Below are 20,525 nucleotides of genomic sequence, written 5' to 3'. Positions count from 1 at the left end.
TGGTATATTTCTCCCTCCATATGTTTGTTATATTTACATACATACCCTGGAACTGGGGGATTGGGCTGTTAGCTGCCATCTCAGGACTGGTAAACAAACCCAGTCCTCTACAAGAGCAGTAAGTGCTCTTAACCACCAAGCCACTAGCCCCCTTGTAAATAAGCTTTTTAAAGATATATATATATATATATATTTGGATATATATATATGTATATTTGGAAGAACTCTTTACCAATTTTTGTGGCTTCCTGACATCTCACTAATTGAATATATAATTTAAATATTTTTTCAGTATTCGGATTGTTTTATTACAAATAACTTTAGTCAGCTCCTTGCCTGCTTCCTTATATTGCATTTTCAAAATAAAAAGCTTAGACGTCAGCCCAAGGGACGTGGGTAGGTTTGCCGCCATGCTTTGCATCTCCTCTCTGTTCATGTGAACCTGACAGCAGTTCTTTATGAGAGTTCCCACTAACCCTTTGTGCCAGGAGCGGTGAGGCCCACTGCTTCAGACGACATTGTAATGGCTAGTTTTGTGTGTCAACTTGACACAACCTTGAGTCATCAGAGGAAAGAGCCTCAGTTGAGGAAATGCCTTGATGAGGCATTTTTTTTTTGCTTAGTCATCAATGGTGGAGGGCCCAGGCCGTGGTGGGTGGTGCCATCCCTGGGATGATTCTATAAGAAGATGGGCTGAGCAAGCCATGGGAAGAAAGCCAGTAAGCAACATCCCTCCATGGCCTCTGCATCAGCTCCTGCCTCTGGGATCCTGCTCTGTTTGAGTTCCTGTCCTGACTTCCTTCTGTGATGAACAGCAATGCTGAAGTGTAAGCCAAATAAACCCTTTCCTCCCCAACTTGCTTTTTTGGTCATGGTGTTTGGTCGCAACAATAGAAACCCTAACTAAGACAGATCTCGTCAGTGTTTCAGATCTATATCTCATTACTCACTACACGTCTTTCCCTTAATTGCTATACATACCTCCCATGCTCTGCTCAAAACTGGGCTTCCGGTTTTCACTGAGCCCCCACTCCCTCTAGATGGAAAGTCTCATTCTGCCCGCCCTCTCCTCTGCTTCTTTCATCGGCAACACAGTATACCATAGCAGGAGTGCAATGGGGCCCACTGATTGTTGACTGAGAGCTCAGAAAACAGAAGCCAAAACCCATTTTTTATAAGCTTATAGTCTTGGTATTTGTTATGTAACAGAATGCGAGCAGAGGATCTTGATTACTCAGTGTTTGTCAACCATTTCCATCAAAATACCCGTAATGGGCAAAACCAACAAAGACTGTAAACTCAGAACCCGCTGACCATCTCCATTTTACCGTCAAAATTTATGTGAATTGCACAGTTCACTCAATTATACGTGTAGGGTTTTTTTTTGTTATTGGTTTTTGTTGTTTTTTGGACAAAAAGAACTCTCCTTTCAAAATCTTTCAGTGGAACTGATATACCCTGAAGGTGTGTTGTGACTCTTTGCGGCTTGCTCTGTGACATAGCCTTATAAACGCACAATGCCAGCTGGAGCACAGTGGATTCTAGAACAGAAGCTGTAGAGCTTGACACGGCATAGGAGCTCAACGTAGCTAGCATGTGTTCTAGCTGTGGGTACCCTACAGCTCTTCTCTTGTGTTACCCAGCCATGTGGGGCATCTCACTGTTCTCACCATGCCTCATCCTGCCATACCTTAAGTAATACTCTTAAGGCTTCCATGTGTTTCTCCTACCTAGAATGCACCTCTTGCCAAATGTATTTTTAATATTATGTCCTCCGCAAAGGCTTTTCTGACTTTATTGGATACATACAGATATTTCTACTATGTCTGTATATATATTTCTACCATAGTGTGTCTGTGATGGTTATTTTGTGTGTGTGTGTGTGTGTGTGTGTGTGTGTGTGTGTGTGTGTGTGTGATTTTGGCTAGGTCATGGAGTCCAGATAATATTTGGTTAAATATTATTCTGAATGTCCCTGTGAGGGTGTGTTTGGTGAGACCAAGATTTAAATTGGTAGGCCCCAAGGGTGCTTATTTCCATTTTGTGTTTTTAAAGAACACTTCATTCTTTATACAATGAAGATATAGTTACATTTAGTATTCATTCTGTTATGTGCCACATTTGTCTTAGAATGTAGAGAGCCATATTCTTAGATCAACCTTCTTATTACATTTTGGAAACAAAGCTTTCAAGTGGAAAAAATATGATTTGAATCCAAATGTCTGCCTCTAAAATACAGTGGTTACACAGAACCAGGATGTTCTCTTGAAAGTAAGGCAATGCATGTTGCTGCCTCTTCAGCGTTCTCTGGTGTTTGCTCACGTCACTCAGAGCAGAACTGGAAGTCTTTTCTATGGTGCAGGACCTACATCGCCCACTCAGAGCAGAACTGGAAGTCTTTTCTATGGTGCAGGACCTACATCGCCCACTCAGAGCAGAACTGGAAGTCTTTTCTATGGTGCAGGACCTACATCGCCCACTAAGAGCAGAACTGGAAGTCTTTACTATGGTGCAGGACCTACATCGCCCACTAAGAGCAGAACTGGAAGTCTTTACTATGGTGCAGGACCTACATCACCCACTCAGAGCAGAACTGGAAGTCTTTAATATGGTGCAGGACCTACATCACCCACTAAGAGCAGAACTGGAAGTCTTTACTATGGTGCAGGACCTACGTCACCCACTAAGAGCAGAACTGGAAGTCTTTTCTATGGTGCAGGACCTACGTCACCCACTCAGAACAGAACTGGAAGTCTTTACTATGGTGCAGGACCTACATCACCCACTCAGAGCAGAACTGGAAGTCTTTAATATGGTGCAGGACCTACATCACCCACTAACTACCTCAGCACCAGCCATGCTGGTCTCCCTGCCTCTCTGTCTAAGCATCTTGAAGCTCTTCCCAAACTGGAGACTTTACTGTCCCAGCTGTCTGCATGGCCCTTTCCCCAGACACCTCCACTCTCCAGTGTCACCAGGGTAGGCCTCCCTCTCCTACCCCACCAGGAGCGACTTCTTAGCATTTTCCTGCTGTGTGGTTTCTTTCAGACCACCTATCACAGCCTGACCTAGTTTATTTTATTCATTGCTGTCTCCTCCACAACCCGCTCAATAAATAGTAGCTGAATAAACAAACGCACTAATTCAGTCATCTGCCTGATAACCCCTGTGGGGGTTACCATAGGAAACGTTCTTGGTATTTTTTCCTCATCTTATAAAATAAAATCTTCTTATATTAAAAACACTTAAACAGGCACATGCCATCTTTTTCTCTCCTTCTAACTTCAACGCTCTAGAGTTCTGCAGTGTGCTCAGGTACTGCTCACCTTCCTGCTGCCATCGGCACATCACAATTAAAAAGACCACAAATTTAAGAACGGAAGGTGAGAACATTATTGTTAACCCACAGCTGCGTGGCATTTTGAGAGATTCTTAATTTTTTTCACTCTATATATTCATTGTACATGGTATTTTGAGATGTTTTTGTTATTGTTTTATTTCATCGGAGACATAGCTCTCTATTTAGCCCAGGCTGGCCTTGAACTTAAACCCTCCCCGCTTAATCTCCCAAGTGTTGGGATTACTGGAGTGTACCAACAAATGTGGCCAACTTCTTTCTTTAGTGTTTGAGACAGGCTATCACTACATAGCCTAGGCTGGCCTAGAATTCCTGATGCTTCTGGCTTAGCTTTCTAAGTACACTGATATTTGTGTATACCAAATATCTGGGGTTCCATCAACCAAGATTTTTTTAAAAAAATAATAGAATAGTTACTTCAAAGAGTTTAGATTAAAATAAGTATATAAATGAAAAGGAATCAGGAATCAGAAAATATCGAATAACAGTGATTCAGAAGGAACATAATATTGTAATGTTTATGAAGTGTGAAAAAGAAATAACCATGACTTCCCAGGCGCCCCTGAGGTGGCAGGAAGACAGTGAGAGGCGTGGCTTGTTTCGGAAGCAATCAGACGTGCCGGGGCTGACAAGCAGCTGGTACGGCATGCAGGAAAGAGATTAGTTGACAAAAGCTAAAAATACCAAAACAGCAAACAAACAAACAAAACAACAACAACACCAAGACCCCCCCCCAAACCTAAAATCCTTACTCTGCTCAAGGCAGTGGTAGAGGACCCCTGAAGACTGAGCAGTTTGGGAAAGTCACCAGCTAAAACAGAGGCAGTAAAACTTATTGCACTTAAAAGTGAGTTCCAAGCCCAGTGTCCCAAGAGCCCAAAGAGAGATTCTGTCACCTTCTGTGCTGCCCTGCAAAATATGGCCTTTACATGGTGCTGTCCCCAGTGATTGTCAAACCTTGCCATCATCCTATCAAACACTTCAGCCAAGATATTTATTCATAATGCCAGAACGGATGTTATTACTTAACATGTTTACCCATATGACTGATCAGAGAAATGAACATTTGTGTATACCAAATATCATTAGTACCAAACATCATTTACTATCTGTGTTCCTCAGAAGGTCATTTTATAAAGTAACTGGGCAGGTCATTAATAAGGAGTGTGAATTATAAACTATGGAGGTGAACTGATTTTTGCACAAAATCAGTTTCTAGATTAGAAAAAAGAACACCAGAGCAACTTCACAAGAGAGAAAACAGCTCTTGTTCATGATGTGGCCGGAAAACTGTGTGTGAATAGGGAAAGAAGAAAATGAAAGCTTTGTTTTTGTTTTTCCTTTAAACTTTGGAAACAAAGCTTTTTTTTTTTTTTTTTCAGTTTTGCTTATGAAGAAAGAATTAAGTTTGCAAAAGAAATGTGTTTAAGTTTGCTGAATTGCAGGAGCACTGGAAGGAATTAACAACACCTCGGGGAGTCAAGGAATGCTACTGAGACAGAGTAACAGTCGCTTAACGTTTCAAAGAGATAATGACTTTAAAAGAACAAGTAAAATGGTAGGAAACAGTAGGGAAAGATGCTGCTTGTGTGTGGGTACCGGAGGTAGCCAGAAGAGGGCAGTACGTCCCTTGGAGCGGGACTTACAGGGAGTTATGAGCCACCCCATGTGGATGCTGAGAACAGAACTCAGGTTTCCTGTGGGAACACCAAGTCCTCTCTAAAATCTCTGATATTATCCTTAGAATTTTGTTGCTAATAGGAGACAGAAAAGAAAAAAGTGGTCTCATACTGGTTTGTTCTACATGATTAGAGGCAGGTAAGTTTACTTTAGACATGATTAGAATGATGATAGAAGGTCCTGAAATCATCAACCTGCAGGGACAATTTAATTCTAATTGTGTTTAGGTAAAAGAAAATATGATAGCTGGATTTTCTGGTAACATGACAGAATTGTGACAAGTATGTTGACAAAAATCTCTGGCTATAAACACATCTAAATGATCAAAATATCAATTTAAATATGCAAGAAAGGTCTCAAAAACAAGAAAAGCTGAAGGCAGGTGTGGGCTGTTAGCTGATCCTCCCACACATGGGCTGGCTCCACCGGTGTTATATGGGAAACAGATCAGATTAGAATCCTCAGGTACAGGAGTCAGGGATAAAGCCTGTACAGACCCTCAGGACCACACAGGGCCACACCTTTGATGAAAGTGTAGTTAATGTAAGTGTAGTTAGAAAAATACCTATGGGCATAGGAAGGCGCTAAGTTTTGGCTAGGGAAACAAGACAACACACCCCTCCTTGGAGAATTTATCACCACGTTGCAAATTTTACATGGGCTTGTAGATCAAAACAACTGGCATGGGATGGCCCAAGGCATTTCATAGCAATGGGGGAAATCTATTTTTTTTTTCTTTCTAACCACACATTTGCAATCTCTCTTGTATGCTGTGGGATGGTCTGTATGTCAAGTGTGTTGCTGATTGGTCAGTAAATAAATCACTGATTGGCCATTGGCTAGGCAGGAAGTATAGGCAGGACAAGGAAAAGAATTCTGGGAAGTGGAAGGCGGAGAGAGAGACACAGCCAGCCGCCATCAGGACAAGGAAGATGTAAGGTACCAGTAAGCCATGAGCCATGTGGCAAAGTAAAGATTAATAGAAATGGGCTAAATATAAGAGTAAGAGCTAGACAATAACAGGCCTGAGCTAATGGCCAAGCAGTTTAAATAATGTAAGAGTCTGTGTGTTTATTTTATAAGTGGGCTCTGAGACTGGCGGGACTTGGTGGTGGGAGTTGGAGAGAAATTCTCCAGCTACACTTGTATGTCTTAAAATTTTGGACAAAGCAATTATATTATTCTTTTGAAACCTGAAATATTCCTTCAGAGATGCCCATTATCTAACTCATTACGCACTGGAGTCATGGTGACCATTTCTGGCAAGCTGATCAATCCCTAAGGGGGTCAGACCTGTGGTTACAAACAGGAACACAGGCGACACACAGACTTGACTTCCCATCATGGCTCAACTCGTGGGTTCTCCTGAGCAAGTTTTCCAACTTCTTTCTTAGTTTTGTCTTTAGTGACATAGTATGGTGCTATCTACCAATGAGACATTCATGTCACACATTTATCATGTGAGGCAGCCTTAATAAATGTTAGCCACCAATGGGGACCAAACCCCTTATGATATCACTTTCCAAATCACTCTACTCCAGATTCTTAAATTCCTTTAATATATAAGCTTTAGCTCAAGTAAACTTAGGACTTTAGTTAATAGACTATAATTTTAAAATTTCTCTAACTTTCACAGAAGATAGTATTTAATGAATATACCTTTTCACATTTAATTGGCCACAAAGCAAAGACCAAAAACAGCCAATAGATTTCCACTTTATGTTTCTCTAGGATTACGAATAATTCTTTGAAAGTTGGGTGTGAACTCATTATTTCAGGAATTTATGATATAATTTTCAGCATGTAGTACATGGAAGGCGCTTAATATCTGTTCTGATCTTATCTTACGTGGGATTAACATTACATACGCTAGCTGTATCACCAACAGTGTCAGTGACACGTGTCTGTTTTGTCCTGCATTTATCCCTGTCGTTCTCAACCCACAGTTATCCAGAGCTTGTCTGTACATCTTCAGTGATGAAGTTTCTCAGTTTCCCCTGGCAGCATCTTCTTGCTGTAGGCTCCAGGTCTCTGAGCATTTGATATGGATTAATTCTCTCTCTCAGCTTCTCTTGAGGCCAACTCAGCCTTTCCTTAGGCTCTTTCATAGCAGATCCTCAGATCCTTAGTGAATGACTAGATTTCATTGAACACCTCCAATGACTGCTCTTACCAAATGCTAACAAGAATGTATATTCTTTCTGGAAAGATTGATTAAAATCCTCCTTATATATCTTTGAACTCCAATTGCCCCATAGACAATCTAGCAATGTGTTCCCCGACTCCTCTCCTTGTCCTAGATTTAGTCTCTGAAATTCTTTATATTTTCAGAGCAATGCTGCTTAGGTTCTCAGTACAGCACTCTGAAAACAAAAGCCCTCCAGCTGGAGGAACCGGCCTCTTAGGACGCCAGCCAGTGGCTTCTATTGTCATTTCCCAGGCATTGGCTAGAGGCCACCAGCCTGTAGAGGTTTCTCCCCTCACCCCTAGAGGCCACCAGCCTGTAGAGGTTTCTCCCCTCACCCCTAGAGGCCACCAGCCTGTAGAGGTTTCTCCCCTCACCCCAGACGATCTATCAAAATAGCTGCATATCAATTTTTTAAATAAAAAAGACATCTGCATATCCAAAGGAGGTCTTTTTTTGATAGAACACATATAATAAATTTAAAAAAAACCCACAATTATCTCCATCTTAGGCTTAAGTTTATAACACTAGGTAAATGAGTATTCTAAAGAGAGACTATATTTAAATAGATGCCTAAGTGCCCCTCAATAGAAGCTAAGAAATCTTTTATAAGAGTGTCATTGTTCCTTCTTATAATAGCTATAGCTCATATACCATAAAACTAACTACTTAATGGTGGACAATTCAATGGCTTCGACTCCATTCACAATCACTACCTCTATTGGATTTCAAAATATTTCCATTATCTCAAAAATAAAACAATTGACCCAATGGGAGTCATCCTCATGTTTCTCCTCATGCCAGCTTTTGGCAATCCCTTATCTATTCTGTCTCTATAGGTTTGCCTATTCTGAGTACTTCTTATAAATGCTATGGTAATTAGCCTTTGGTGAGTTGTTTATTTCACTTAGCACCATGTTTTCCAGGCTCACCTACATTGAAGCACATGTCAGTACTTCATTTCTTTTTATTGCCTCTCCAAAAAAATAGTTCACCATGGCAAAAGAGCCCAGAATATGCCTCCTCTGCATCTGAAGAATTGTTGAGTAAAGACACTTAAGGAGGGAGGCAGAAAAGACCCCCCTTCTTGTTTGCCTAAGAGCAAGACATAGTCACAAAGATGTACCCCTCACTCCCCCCCCCCCAAATGACAGAAACATCACTGGAGATGCCTGTAGGCCCTTATCTTGGGAGTCGGGCAGAGGAACTTACATAACCAACTTACTAACCAGGCCTTCCCACCGCTAATTCCCCAGCTCTTTTCCTACTTTCAGCCCAAGGATGATTTCCTTTGTCTTGCTACTTCCCTGCTGAATGTTGATTGTTAAATTTGATCTACAAAAGACTGGAAATGTGTTCATCTTTAAGAGTTTCACTTAACACACTGATCTCTAGTTCCACTCCTCATGTTAGTAGATCTCCACAGTCTGTTGTTCTTGGTTGATGATGCCAAGTAGGCCAGAGTGCTGCATTATCTTTGCTTGGGGTTTATCCTGGCCAATGGGAGTCTCATGTTGACTTTATTAATCTGTCTTTGTTACAGGAGTCTCTTTCAGCTACATACTTAGGAATCCTGACAGGGAATAATGTTCCTTTCTCCATGGAAATATTTGGCTTACCTACTCATCAGTTGGTAGACATTAGGTTCTTGCCATTTTTTGCTGACACTGATGCTATGGACATTCACTCACAGGTCCTTGTGTGGCTGACATTTTGACATTTTCATTTCTCTTGGGTATGTATTTAGGGGTAGAAATGCCATGTCATACGGTAGCTTGATATTAAATTTTGGTAGAAATACTAAACTGTTTCCAAAATGACTGCATTTCACACCACACTAGCAAGTTTGAATATTTCAGGTTTTTCCTAGCCTCACCAACACTTACTATCTATTTTATTATCTGTCTTAGTGTATGTGACGTGGTACCCTGGTGTAGTTTTGATGTACATTTTTGAGGATATATTCAGATGCTATTGTCCATTGAATATCTTCTTTTAATAACTATCTGTTTAAATGATTTATATGTGTTTTTAAACTGGGTTGTCATGCAGTGAGAACCCTTTTATAGACACAACTTCCTATATTATAGGTATGAATCCTTAGAGATACAAATCTCTACATTATCTATATAAGTTCCTATATTATAGATACGAGTCCCATATTGTAGATATTAGTACTATATTTTATATACAAGTTCTTGTATTATAGATATAAGTCCTATATTATAAATACAAGTTTCTATTCTATAGATAACAAGTCTATATTATAGATACAAGTCCTTACATTATATAGGCACAAGTCTTTATATTATAGATCTGAGTCTTCTATATTACACGAATTCCTATATTACAGATATGAGTCCCCATAGCACATGTAAGTCCCTTGTTAGAAATATGTTTTGTAATCATATTCTCCTGTTCTGTCGGTTTTTCTAAATAGTAATTCAAGTCTATGAACACTTGATTATTCAGGGGTTAAAGCTTTGCCTTTCTTCTGGATTTGTTCCAATTTGGGAAGACCAGTGCTCATGACATACTCCAAAGAGAGTTCACAGAGGAAAGACAGAAGCACAGGGATTATGGGAGAGAAATCTACTCAAGAACGCTGGAAATGTTTGCAAGGACTCCCAGTTTGCAGCACTCCTTTCACGTGTCCCTCTGCTGGTCTTTCAGAGAAGTATTCATTTCCAGGCTCAAAGGGTCCCCCTGGCGAGCTGTGAAGCATTGGAAAGGTGTGCCCACTGCCACATGTTCTCTCTAAGCTGTTTTCTCCACTCCACTGCCATAAAGCGTAACCACTACCACATGGGAGTCCTCAGGGTTTTCACAGGAAGAAGCAGTTTTATGTTCTGCTCTTTACACCTGAGACTCACTGACTTAGGGAGAAAGAAACAGTTGTATTTTCAGCTTGATATTGACTCTGTAGTGTTTTCACTGGTTCTGGGTATTTGTGTTATGGATGCTCATTTGGAGTTTATTCAGGGAGCTCATACTTACTTTATACTCCCAATCTTACAGTAGTTCCCTCAGCGTAGTTCCCTGTCTCATTAATTAGGCTCGGAGCTATAGTGGGATAGACCTAAGGCTGAGAGGGAAGCAGTCTGCATATCCTTGTTTTTAGATCACCCAAATTCGCTGTAGAGATCCAAGGACTGATAGATGGTCCTAGCCTGGCTGCCTACATTTGTGCATTATTTATACCAGTCTATTTTGCAAGTAAAGTTTGATATAATCCTTTCTATGTCCTGAGTGTTGAATCACAGAAAAAAAAAATCAATGGTTAAAAAAAATTGGGAAGAATCAAAAGAGTTCTAGTAGAGACTGCAGTGGAAACACAGAAATCAAGAAGGAATATGTATGAAGGAAACACGCTGGGTTCAGAAAGAACAGCGAGCAGCCAGGCTCTCCTTTCATTGTAACTGAATATAATCAACATTCTAATGTTACCTGGGCAGAGCTGCCCGCCTGCTACTCAGCTCATTTTCCTGTGTACTCTACTGAGATGACTGTGGCACACATGTGATGTACATGTGGATACAGGCACTTACTAACTACTGCTAAGTAGTGGAATGTTCATGGTGTTTTGAGACTGTGACTGCCTCCACCAGAGAAAATGGAAAGGGGAGTTTAAAAAGTATCATAGGCTGGAGAAATGTCTCTGAAGTCAAGAGTGCTTGCCGAGCAAGCATGGGGACTGGAGTGGATATTCCAGCACTCATACAACAAGCCAGCTCCAGGAAAGGGTAGAGGCAGGCACATTGCTGGGGCTTCCTAACTTCTAGCCTGGCCAAGAAAACATAATCCCCATGTTCTGAGAGAGTTGCAGAGGAGGGCATCTAATGCATTCTTCTGGCCCCAGTGTGCATATAGGAACATGCACTCTCACACACATATGCATGTATGTTCACACAGACACACACTTTTTTTAAATTAGAGGATTGAGGGAATATCTAAGTATATTTTTGTTGCTAGAGCAAAACATACCAAATTAGGTAATTTATAAATAGAAATTTGTGGCTCAAAGTTCTAGAGGATAGAGGGTTTCAGTTCCAGGTATTAGATATTTCAGTATCTGGTGAGGACCAATTTTCTCATAGTTGTAACCTTATAGTTGTATCTTTACATGGAAGAAAGGGACATCAAATTTTTTTAGCCTCTTTTATAAGGGCACTAATGCCATTCCTGAGGGTTCCATCCTCATGACACAGTAATCATCTTTGAAAAGTCCCTGGAGGTTAAATTAGGGAGGGGTGTTACAAATATTCAGAGAGAATTACCATGAACACACTGACTTAGTCTATTTTGGAGGAAGTAATTTGCAGATTCAAAAAGCCATCTATACTGCACTGTATTCATACAATGCATTCTCTTCTGCACAAATGTAAACACTTTGAAGATTGCTAACATCACATGAGAAAGGAAGTGTTTCACTAGTTGGTTCACGGCTCAGGAGCTAACTGACTGTGTTTTCGAGATAGGGAGGAAGGCCAGTGGTGTGCAGGTCGCTGTGTAGATTGAAAGTGAGTTAGGCATTCCACTTGTGTAAGTTCCTTTAGGATCAGTGTCGCTCTGATGGCATGTATGGAAACACTGAACCAATTCCCACAGCAAACCTTAAGTTGCTAGTTTAGGTCTATGAATGGCAACTACTTCTCAGTTTTCTGCTTTTATCTGTGTTTAAATTTATAAAAATATTTACTTATTTATTTTACATCCCAACCTTAGTCTCCTCTCCCTCCTCTTCTACCTGTCCCTCCCCTCCCCCCCATCCACTCCTCCTCTGTTCCTATTCAGAAAAGGGCAGGCCTCCCATGGATATCAATAAAGCATGGCATATCAAGTTAAGCACCTCCCTTGTATTAAGGCTGGGCAAGGCAAATTTTCAGGATTAGGTCGACAAATTTAAAACTTGGATTTTTTTTTACATATTAAAAAAGCATTTTTTTAAAAAAAATTTCTTGCCAGGCGGTGGTGGCGCACGCCTTTAATCCCAGCACTTGGGAGGCAGAGCCAGGTGGATCTCTGTGAGTTCGAGGCCAGCCTGGGCTACCAAGTGAGTTCCAGGAAAAGGCACAAAGCTACACAGAGAAACCCTGTCTCGAAAAACCAAAAAAAAAAAAAAAAAAAAAAAAAATTTCTTTTGAAAACTATAGCAATAGTGTTCTTACCCATGTCTTTTCATTTTTTCACTTATTTATTTATACTTGTGGTGCTTAAAAATCCAACCAGAGTTTCCCCTTCTGAGCCATACCTCCAGCCTTAATCTATGTCTTTGTGAGAATTTCACACATGATTGCATCAGTCTCCTAGTGGAGTCCTTCCCGACCTATCATTTTGTAGAGGGGTACCAGTGGGTCCTAGGTTCTGATACCCAGTCACTTCACACTTATCACACCAAGGTTCTGATACCCAGTCACTTCACACTTACCACACCAAGGTTCTGATACCCAGTCACTTCACACTAACCACACCAAGGTTCTGATACCCAGTCACTTCACACTTACCACACCAAGGTTCTGATACCCAGTCGCTTCACACTTACCACACCATTTCACTTTCCAGTTTCGATTGGCATCAACTCCACGGCAGTGAAACCTAGCATTTCTTGACCTTGTCTTTCTCCAGAATCGATCCTAGACATGATTAAAACATCAGGCAGAGAACAAGGTACTTAAAAGGTGTTCTAGTTTCATTTCAACTGCTGTGACTGAAAATACCCTGACAAAAGGAAACTTGGAGGAGAAAGGGTTTGCTTGGATTACAATTCCAGGCTGCAGTCTGTCATTTTGGGGGAAATCAAGACAGGAATTCAAGCAGCTAGTCTCATTGAGCAAAGAGAATAAACTCATCCTTGCTTGCTTGTTTGGCATTTAGCTTTCTCTTCTTTTATAAGGTTCAGAGCCCAGTTCATAAAATGGTACTACCCACAATGGGCTAGGTCTTCCTAAATGAATTAACAATCCAGGCAATCCCCCACAGATGTGCCTACAGGCCAGCCTGATTAGATTCTAGGTGATTCTAGATTGTGTTAAGTTGAGAGTTAAAACTAGCCACCACAAAAGGATATTCATATGTATTTTAGTTGTCTGGTGGGTAGAGGTACCACATCACTTTGGGGTGAGTTCCTCTATGCACAGACTAGCTAGGAGAAGAACGAGGCGAGGATTAGCCCTGACCCAGCCTCGTACGTACTCTGCTTTTTGACACCATCTTAGTGTCTCCTATATTTTTGGCTTTTTTTTTCTTAGACAATTTGATACAACATATTTTGGTCCTTTTCACCTTCATCTCCTTTGGCTTATCTTTATAGGCAAATTGAATAGGTTAGGTGATGCCTGTGATTTTTAATAATTTATTATTAAAAATAATTTATTTGGAAAAAGAGATCTTTATTTCTGTGAAATCTTATGCAAAAGCAAATTATAAAATGATTGAGGCCGGGCGGTGGTGGCGCACGCCTTTAATCCCAGCACTCGGGAGGCAGAGGCAGGCGGATCTCTGTGAGTTCGAGGCCAGCCTGGTCTCCAAAGCGAGTTCCAGGAAAGGCGCAAAGCTCCATAGAGAAACCCTGTCTCAAAAAACCAAAAAAAAAAAAAAAAAAAAAAGATTGAGGAGGAAGCCTCTCATGTCTCTTGAACCCATTAGTGGGCTTATCAGCCAACTCCTTTCTTGGTTCATCATTTTTTTTTTTTTTTTTTTTTTGGTTTTTCAAGACAGGTTTTCCCTGAGTAGCTTTGTGCCTTTCCTGCATCTCACTCTGTAGCCCAGGCTGGCCTCGAACTCACAGAGATCTGCCTGTCTCTGCCTCCCAAGTGCTTGGATTAAAGGTATGTGTCACCACCACTGCCTGGCTAGGTTCATCACTTTTATATGACCTATTCAGTCCCCTTCTCAATTGTATAGGCAAAGCAACTTACATGTGTCCAGCTGAAATGGTATCCATCGACATTAAACACAGGCATGATATAGAAGTAGAGATGATTCAACATTTTTCTCATGGCTGGGTCAGTCTTATAGGTCAGAAGAGCCTGAAAGACAAAGGAGACATCCATCATTTTCTTTATTGATGGATAACAAAGTGAGTTTAAGGGAAAAACAAGTGTGAGAAATCCTTTTGTTCAGAGAAAGATCATACATGCTGGACTGAAAAGTAGTAAGCCAAGTGAACTGTGCTCTGTCTTTTTCTCTGAATGAGACTGTTGATTACCAATATTACTGGTAATAATATCAATATTGGTATTTTATTTCCAATAATAATAACTTTTTTGTTGTTGTTGCAAATCCTTCTGTTACAGAAATCCCAGGCAAATCCTCCTGTGAATGGACTTTCTATTAACACAAAGTTGCTAATAGAAAAACAAAATGAACAACAGAAAACTTAAGCCAGATCTCAAATAATCACACATTGGCCCCCAGGCCATCAGCCAGGAAAGACTTGCTTCACAGCCCTAAATGGTGCTCTTTTTTTTTTTTTAATAACATAATTCTTTATTGATTATTTGAGACTTTCGCATCATGAACTTCAATCCCATTCACCTCCCAGTCCCTCCTGATCCTCCCCTCACCCCTGCAGCATTCCCCCCTAAAGTCAATTAAAAACAAAACAAAACAAAACAAAACAAAACAAAACAAAACACCCCACCTTGCTCTTCTATCTTTCCAACACCTCTTCATTCATCCTAGCAGCACTGGGAGCTGCAGTGTGTCATACAGTATACCCTTTTGTCCAATCAGCCCCTCCCACAAAATGTTCAAAGCAATGAGTCATTGGTTTGGTTTAAGGCCTCTGGCACACCATCATCACTGGACCCTCATCAAAACTCTTCTGGGATAGCCTGCTGTTGTCCTACCCAGTGTGGTAGCTGAGCTGATCAGTCAGGGCCACTAGGACCACCCTCCTCAGGCCAAGGGCAGAGCTAGCTCTCTTAGGCCCATGCATTGGGCCCAGCTCTCCCATGACGGGATGGGGCCAGCTGCCCTGCTGCAGTGTCCGGGCCAGGGCCAGTTATTCCAGGGCCAGTGAGGGGGTGTACAGATCAGCATGGCCCTCAGATTTCAACATTCATGGTTCCTATAACTACCTGTGGCATTATGGGCCATGAACATCATCACGGATCACAGCTGCAGCAGGAACATGGACCCAAAAATGGCTCTTAGTAGAAGCTCGAGCTGGATGTTACCATGGCTCCTGTGGCAACACAGACCACCCAGATCAGTATGGTACCTGTAGGAATAAGGCCCTTGGACACAAACATGGTCTCAGGTGGCTGTCCAGACTGCTGACATCCACACAGCCCTCAGTGGTAACAGGAGCCATGGACATCAACTCAGACCCTGGCTGCTGCTGGGCCATGGACCCAGAGGGCCATAGGCAGCAGCCGGGGCCTGGATGACACCATGGTCCCATATGGCAGTACAGGCCATCCAGATCAGCATGGCCCTGGTGGTGGCATGGCCCTCAGACACCAACATGGCCACAGGTTGCAGCCTAAACCCTGGGCATCCATGTGGTCTTTGGTGTTACCATGGGCCACAGATATCAACCCAGACCTCAGATGTGGTAGGACTATAGACCCAGACATGATCCTAGGTAGCAGCCTGGGCCCAGATGTCACCATGGGCCCAGGTGGCAGTGCAGGCCACTCAGATTGGCATGGCCACTGAGGCACCTTGGCCCTCAGATACCAACATGGCCCCAGGTGGAGGATAACTCTTGATTATCAATTTATCAGCAGAGCTGGTAAACAGAACAAGTGAACAACTTCTTAGGGTGTTTCAGCTTTGGCTAAATTTTTGGGCTATGAAAAAAAGTAACAAGTATAGAGATTGTGCCTCTCTCTCTCTCTCTCTCTCTCTCTCTCTCTCTCTCTCTCTCTCTCTCTCTCTCTCTCTCTCTCTGTGTGTGTGTGTGTGTGTGTGTGTGTGTGTATGTTGATGGAAATTAAAGCTGGGGTCTTGTCATACTAAATAAGTACATTTCCTCTGGTCTGCACCTTAGATGCATTTATATAAATATAAATGTAAACATAAATATATGAATAAGTGTATATGTGAATATTAACTTTGGATTCCATTACTTTTAGCCCAAATAATTAACTACAATGCCCTTCCCTGATACATAATACCACACATGATTTACATGTCACATGCTTGTGAGGTGACAGCTTCAAACCTTCATATTTACCATATGAAGAGTATTCTCTCTTGACTTCTCTTGAAAAGTTCAGTGGATGACACATCTTTGTCATCTTATTGTAGCTCCTTTGGGGTCTTGTTCTCTGTGTGTACGTTCATGTCTGTGAAGGTGCCTGAGTGCATGCATGTGTACAGGTCAGAGGACAATGAAGGGTGTCATTCCTCAGGTGCTGTCCACTTCATTTTTTTTTCAAAGACATATTCTCACTGACCTGGAACTTGCCAAGTAGGCTAGGTTGGATGGCTAGTAAGCTACAGTGATCCACCTGCCTCCACTTCCTGAGGACTGGGATTGCAAGTGTGTGCCATGTATAAATGAAGCATTTTTAAAATTTAGGTTCTGAGGACTGAATGTAGGTCCTTGTGTTTGCAGGGCATGTTCTCTTGTGACGGAGCTGTTCTTATGATTGGGTTTTACTTAAATTTAATGCCACATCTGAGGACTTTGCATGATAATTTTGGACTCAAATAGAACACCATAGTGTATACTAAGTCAGGTCTAGAAAATAGACATTTAAAAATCCATTTATATGGAATAGAATTGCTTGTCCCTATGTGGAATATCTGGGAGAAATAGGAGATTTCTAACAATGGTTGTCTCTGGGGAGTTGGACCAGGACACAGTGTGTGGGAAGGAGTATTTTCATTTAATATCCATTTAGGCTATTTGATTTTTTAAACCATACTAAAAGTATAATTCAAAGTATGTCTTAAAAATAATTCCACATTATTAAAGTATGATTGACATACAAAAGTTGTACATATTTAATGTATACAGTTTGCTTAATTTAGAAATAAGTTTCTCCTTGTGAAGCTATTACCATAATCCATGCTGTAAACCTATCCAGGGCCTCAAAAAGCTTGCTCTTACCCTCTTTATTATGCCTTGTGTAGTAGGAACACAAGATAAGATATGGCCTTTTAGTAAAAGCTAAAGAATATGATATGGACTGTTTCCCACACCTGGTCTCTAGGATTTATTCGAGATGAGATTTGCACACTGTTACATTAATGACCATTCTCCTGCCTCTAGTTTGCTGTCTATCGAGGTGACAAAGACCTTGACCTAAAGCAACTTGTGGAGAAAAGGGTTTGTTCACTTCCATGGCACAGTCCATTACTGAAGGTTAGTTAGGATAGGAACTCAAGCATAAACTTGGAGGCAGGAACTGAAGTAGAGGCATGGAACATAGCTTATGTGCTTGCTCTTCATGGCTTATATACAACCCAAGATTACCAGCTTTCCTATGGCACCACCCACAGTGGGCTGGGCCTGTATGCATCAAGCATTAATCAAGAAAATGCCCCACAGATTGGCCTTCAGGCATACATCTTTAATCCTAGCACTCAGAAGGTGGGAATAGGTGAATAAATCAGGCCAGAATGTCTTATCTATGTAGTAAGTTCCAGGCTAGCTAGGGCTACAGACCCTATTTCAAAAACAAACAAAACAAAGCCATATTATTCTCTTTTTAAAAGGCTTCACAGTAATTTGTTGGCCAGATGGCATCAACAGAACTTCTACACATAAGCAAAATTTCTATTAACTAAGGTCTTTACTGTACAAATACTGGAAATTTGATTTTCTTTAACAAGCTGGATTGGTTACTTTTCCACTGCTGTAATAAAACACAATGACTGAGGCAGCTTGTAGAAGAAAGGGTTTAATTGGCTCATGGTTCTGGGAGATCAGAGTCTATCATGGCAGGAAAGTATGGCAGCAAGCAGCAGACATGGTTGCTGGAGCTGAAGCTGAGAGCTCATAACTTGAGCCACAAGCATAAGACAGAGTGCTCTGGGAAGGGCTTGAGACTTCTGAAACATGAAAGCCCTTACCCAGTGACACAATTCCTCCAGGACCACCACACCTCCTCAAACAACTCCACAAAACTGCCCTTAAAAGCTCCACACAGCCAAAGATGACCTTGAACTTCTGGTCCTACTGCCTCTGCCTCCTGAATGCTAGGATTGCTGTCATGCAGGACCACACCTTGCTTATGTGGTGCTGTGCATTATACCAAGGCCTTGTGTGTGCTACATAAGTACCTTACCAACTGAGCTATACATCCCCAGCCCATAAAGCTCCTTACAAGTATTTTAGTTGTTAACCACTTACCATTCACAAATGTACTTTCCCTGTCCACTGTTTGATGCTTCATGTTGTGGACTGTTTCCTTTGCTGCACAGAAATTTTCCATTTTAATGTAATACTGTTATTTTGTTACCTGGGCTTTTGGTGTAATATCTATAACCTCTAGGTTATAGCAAGCAGCTTTCCTTCATGTTTTCTTCTGGGAGTTTTGTGGTTTCTGGTTTTAGATTTAGGTTTTTTGCCCATGAAGTTGATTTTTATATAGGATACAATGGTCCAATTTCAATCATTTGCATATAAAAACCCACTATCTCTAGTATCAGTTATTGAAGAGACTATTGGTTTTCTTGATGCTCTTGTTGAAAATTAGTTCAATCTTTGTACCATTTCTGGACTCCTTATTCTGTTTCATTGGTCTTTGTTTCTGTTTTTGTGTCAGTATGCTATTGTATTGATTACTAATTGATTAGTTTTGAAAGACAACTTGAAACAGTCTTGTTGTCTAGCCCAAGAGGCTTCACAATTGGTTTCTAAAAAGATTGATCTATTTTCATTTTATATGCGGGTTTCATCTGCAAGTACGTATGTGTGCCATGTGCATGCCTGGTGCCTGCTAAGGCCAGAAGGGGATGTTAGATCCCCTAGAACTTGAGTTATAGGTAGTTGTTAGCTCCATGTGGATGCTAGGAACTGAACTTGGGTCCTCTGAAAGAGCAACATGTACCCTTTACCACTGAGCCATTTATCCAGCCCTAGTGCTTCAAACATGGAACCCTCTTTTCTTAGCCTCTTGAGTGTTGGGATTATAGGAACATGCCATCATGCCCAGATTGCAATGTCACTTTAAATCAGGAAGTGTGCTGCTTCCAAACTTTTCAATATTGCCTTATCTAGTCTGTTATTATTTTTTTTTTGTAGTACCATTTGGATTTTATTCTATTTCTGTGGAGAGTGCTACCAAGATTTTGGTATGTTATATATTATGTTAAATCTCTGTGTTGTTTTTCACAGTATGGGTGTTTTATCAATATTCTTTTGATCCATGAACTTAGGCTATCTTTCTGTATACTTATATCTTCTTCAGTTTCTTATATAGATGCTTTATAATTTTTAGGGTATAAGTCTTTTACTTCTGTGGTTACATTTGTTTCTATTTTATGATATTGTTGTAAGTGACATTATTTTTTTTCATCTAGGTTATTATTTGTGTATAGGAGTTGCTGATTTTGGTGTGATTTTATATCTTTTATCTTTGTATTTTGATAAATTCATTTATTAGTTGTGATCATTTATGTGTGAATGTGTATGTAATGTGGAGTTTTCCACATGTGGAATCATGTCATCTAGAGGTGAGGTGACTTTACTTTGTCCTTTTTTATTTAGATGCTTCTTATTTATTTTTCATATCTGCTTCCTTTTCTAGCACTTTCAAAGAGATGTTGAATAGAAGTGGTCAGAATAGGCATCCTATGTTGCACTAGATCTCACTGGGAAACTTTCCTGCTGTTTCCTATTGGTTCTGATATTAGTGGGGGATTTTCTATAAAAGACCTTTATTATGTTGAGGAACATTTCTTCTTCATCTAAAGTATTCTTAAAATCAAGGATGTTGAACTTTATCAAACACTTTTTCTCTGTTTATTGAGACAATCATGTCATTTTTTTTTTAGATGTATGTGTGATTTATTTCTTGGCACAGGACAGTCATACAGATGCTTTCATATTCACACAAGCAAAACACAAAGACACTTTCAAGGCAACTATACTAAAAGAAGAGACAGTGGGGTTTCAATCTATGTAGCATAGTGATCCTGTATTTAAGTTTCCAGATACTCCCTAGAATGTTACTATGATATATTATGTATACTTCACAGTAAGTAACATTCAAAAAATATTTGAAGAATATTAGGCCTGCCATGAAAGATAAATGGCTCTATTTAGTGAACTTAGGTAACAAATAAACAAACAAAAAAAGTAGAGACAGAAGATTCTTACTTCATGATTATGATTTAAAA

The 20,525-nt window shown here is 40.6% G+C and overlaps 1 protein-coding gene across 1 annotated transcript in view; it reads right to left on the bottom strand.

Annotated features, from left to right (window-relative positions):
* Nucleotides 1-20,525, bottom strand: part of Cpa6 (carboxypeptidase A6) — a 282,675-nt gene that overhangs the window by 46,249 nt on the left and 215,901 nt on the right. Inside the window, exons 7-8 of the mRNA XM_059255683.1 lie at nucleotides 14,141-14,251; nucleotides 12,766-12,856 (exon numbers count right to left, since the gene is read on the bottom strand). Coding sequence (XP_059111666.1) covers nucleotides 12,766-12,856; nucleotides 14,141-14,251 — 202 coding nt within the window. The remainder of the gene's footprint in view (nucleotides 1-12,765; nucleotides 12,857-14,140; nucleotides 14,252-20,525) is intronic.

The sequence above is a fragment of the Peromyscus eremicus genome, chromosome 2, assembly GCF_949786415.1.
Source record: "Peromyscus eremicus chromosome 2, PerEre_H2_v1, whole genome shotgun sequence".
Lineage (NCBI taxonomy): Eukaryota > Metazoa > Chordata > Mammalia > Rodentia > Cricetidae > Peromyscus > Peromyscus eremicus.
This window is presented reverse-complemented; position numbering and strand designations above follow the sequence as displayed.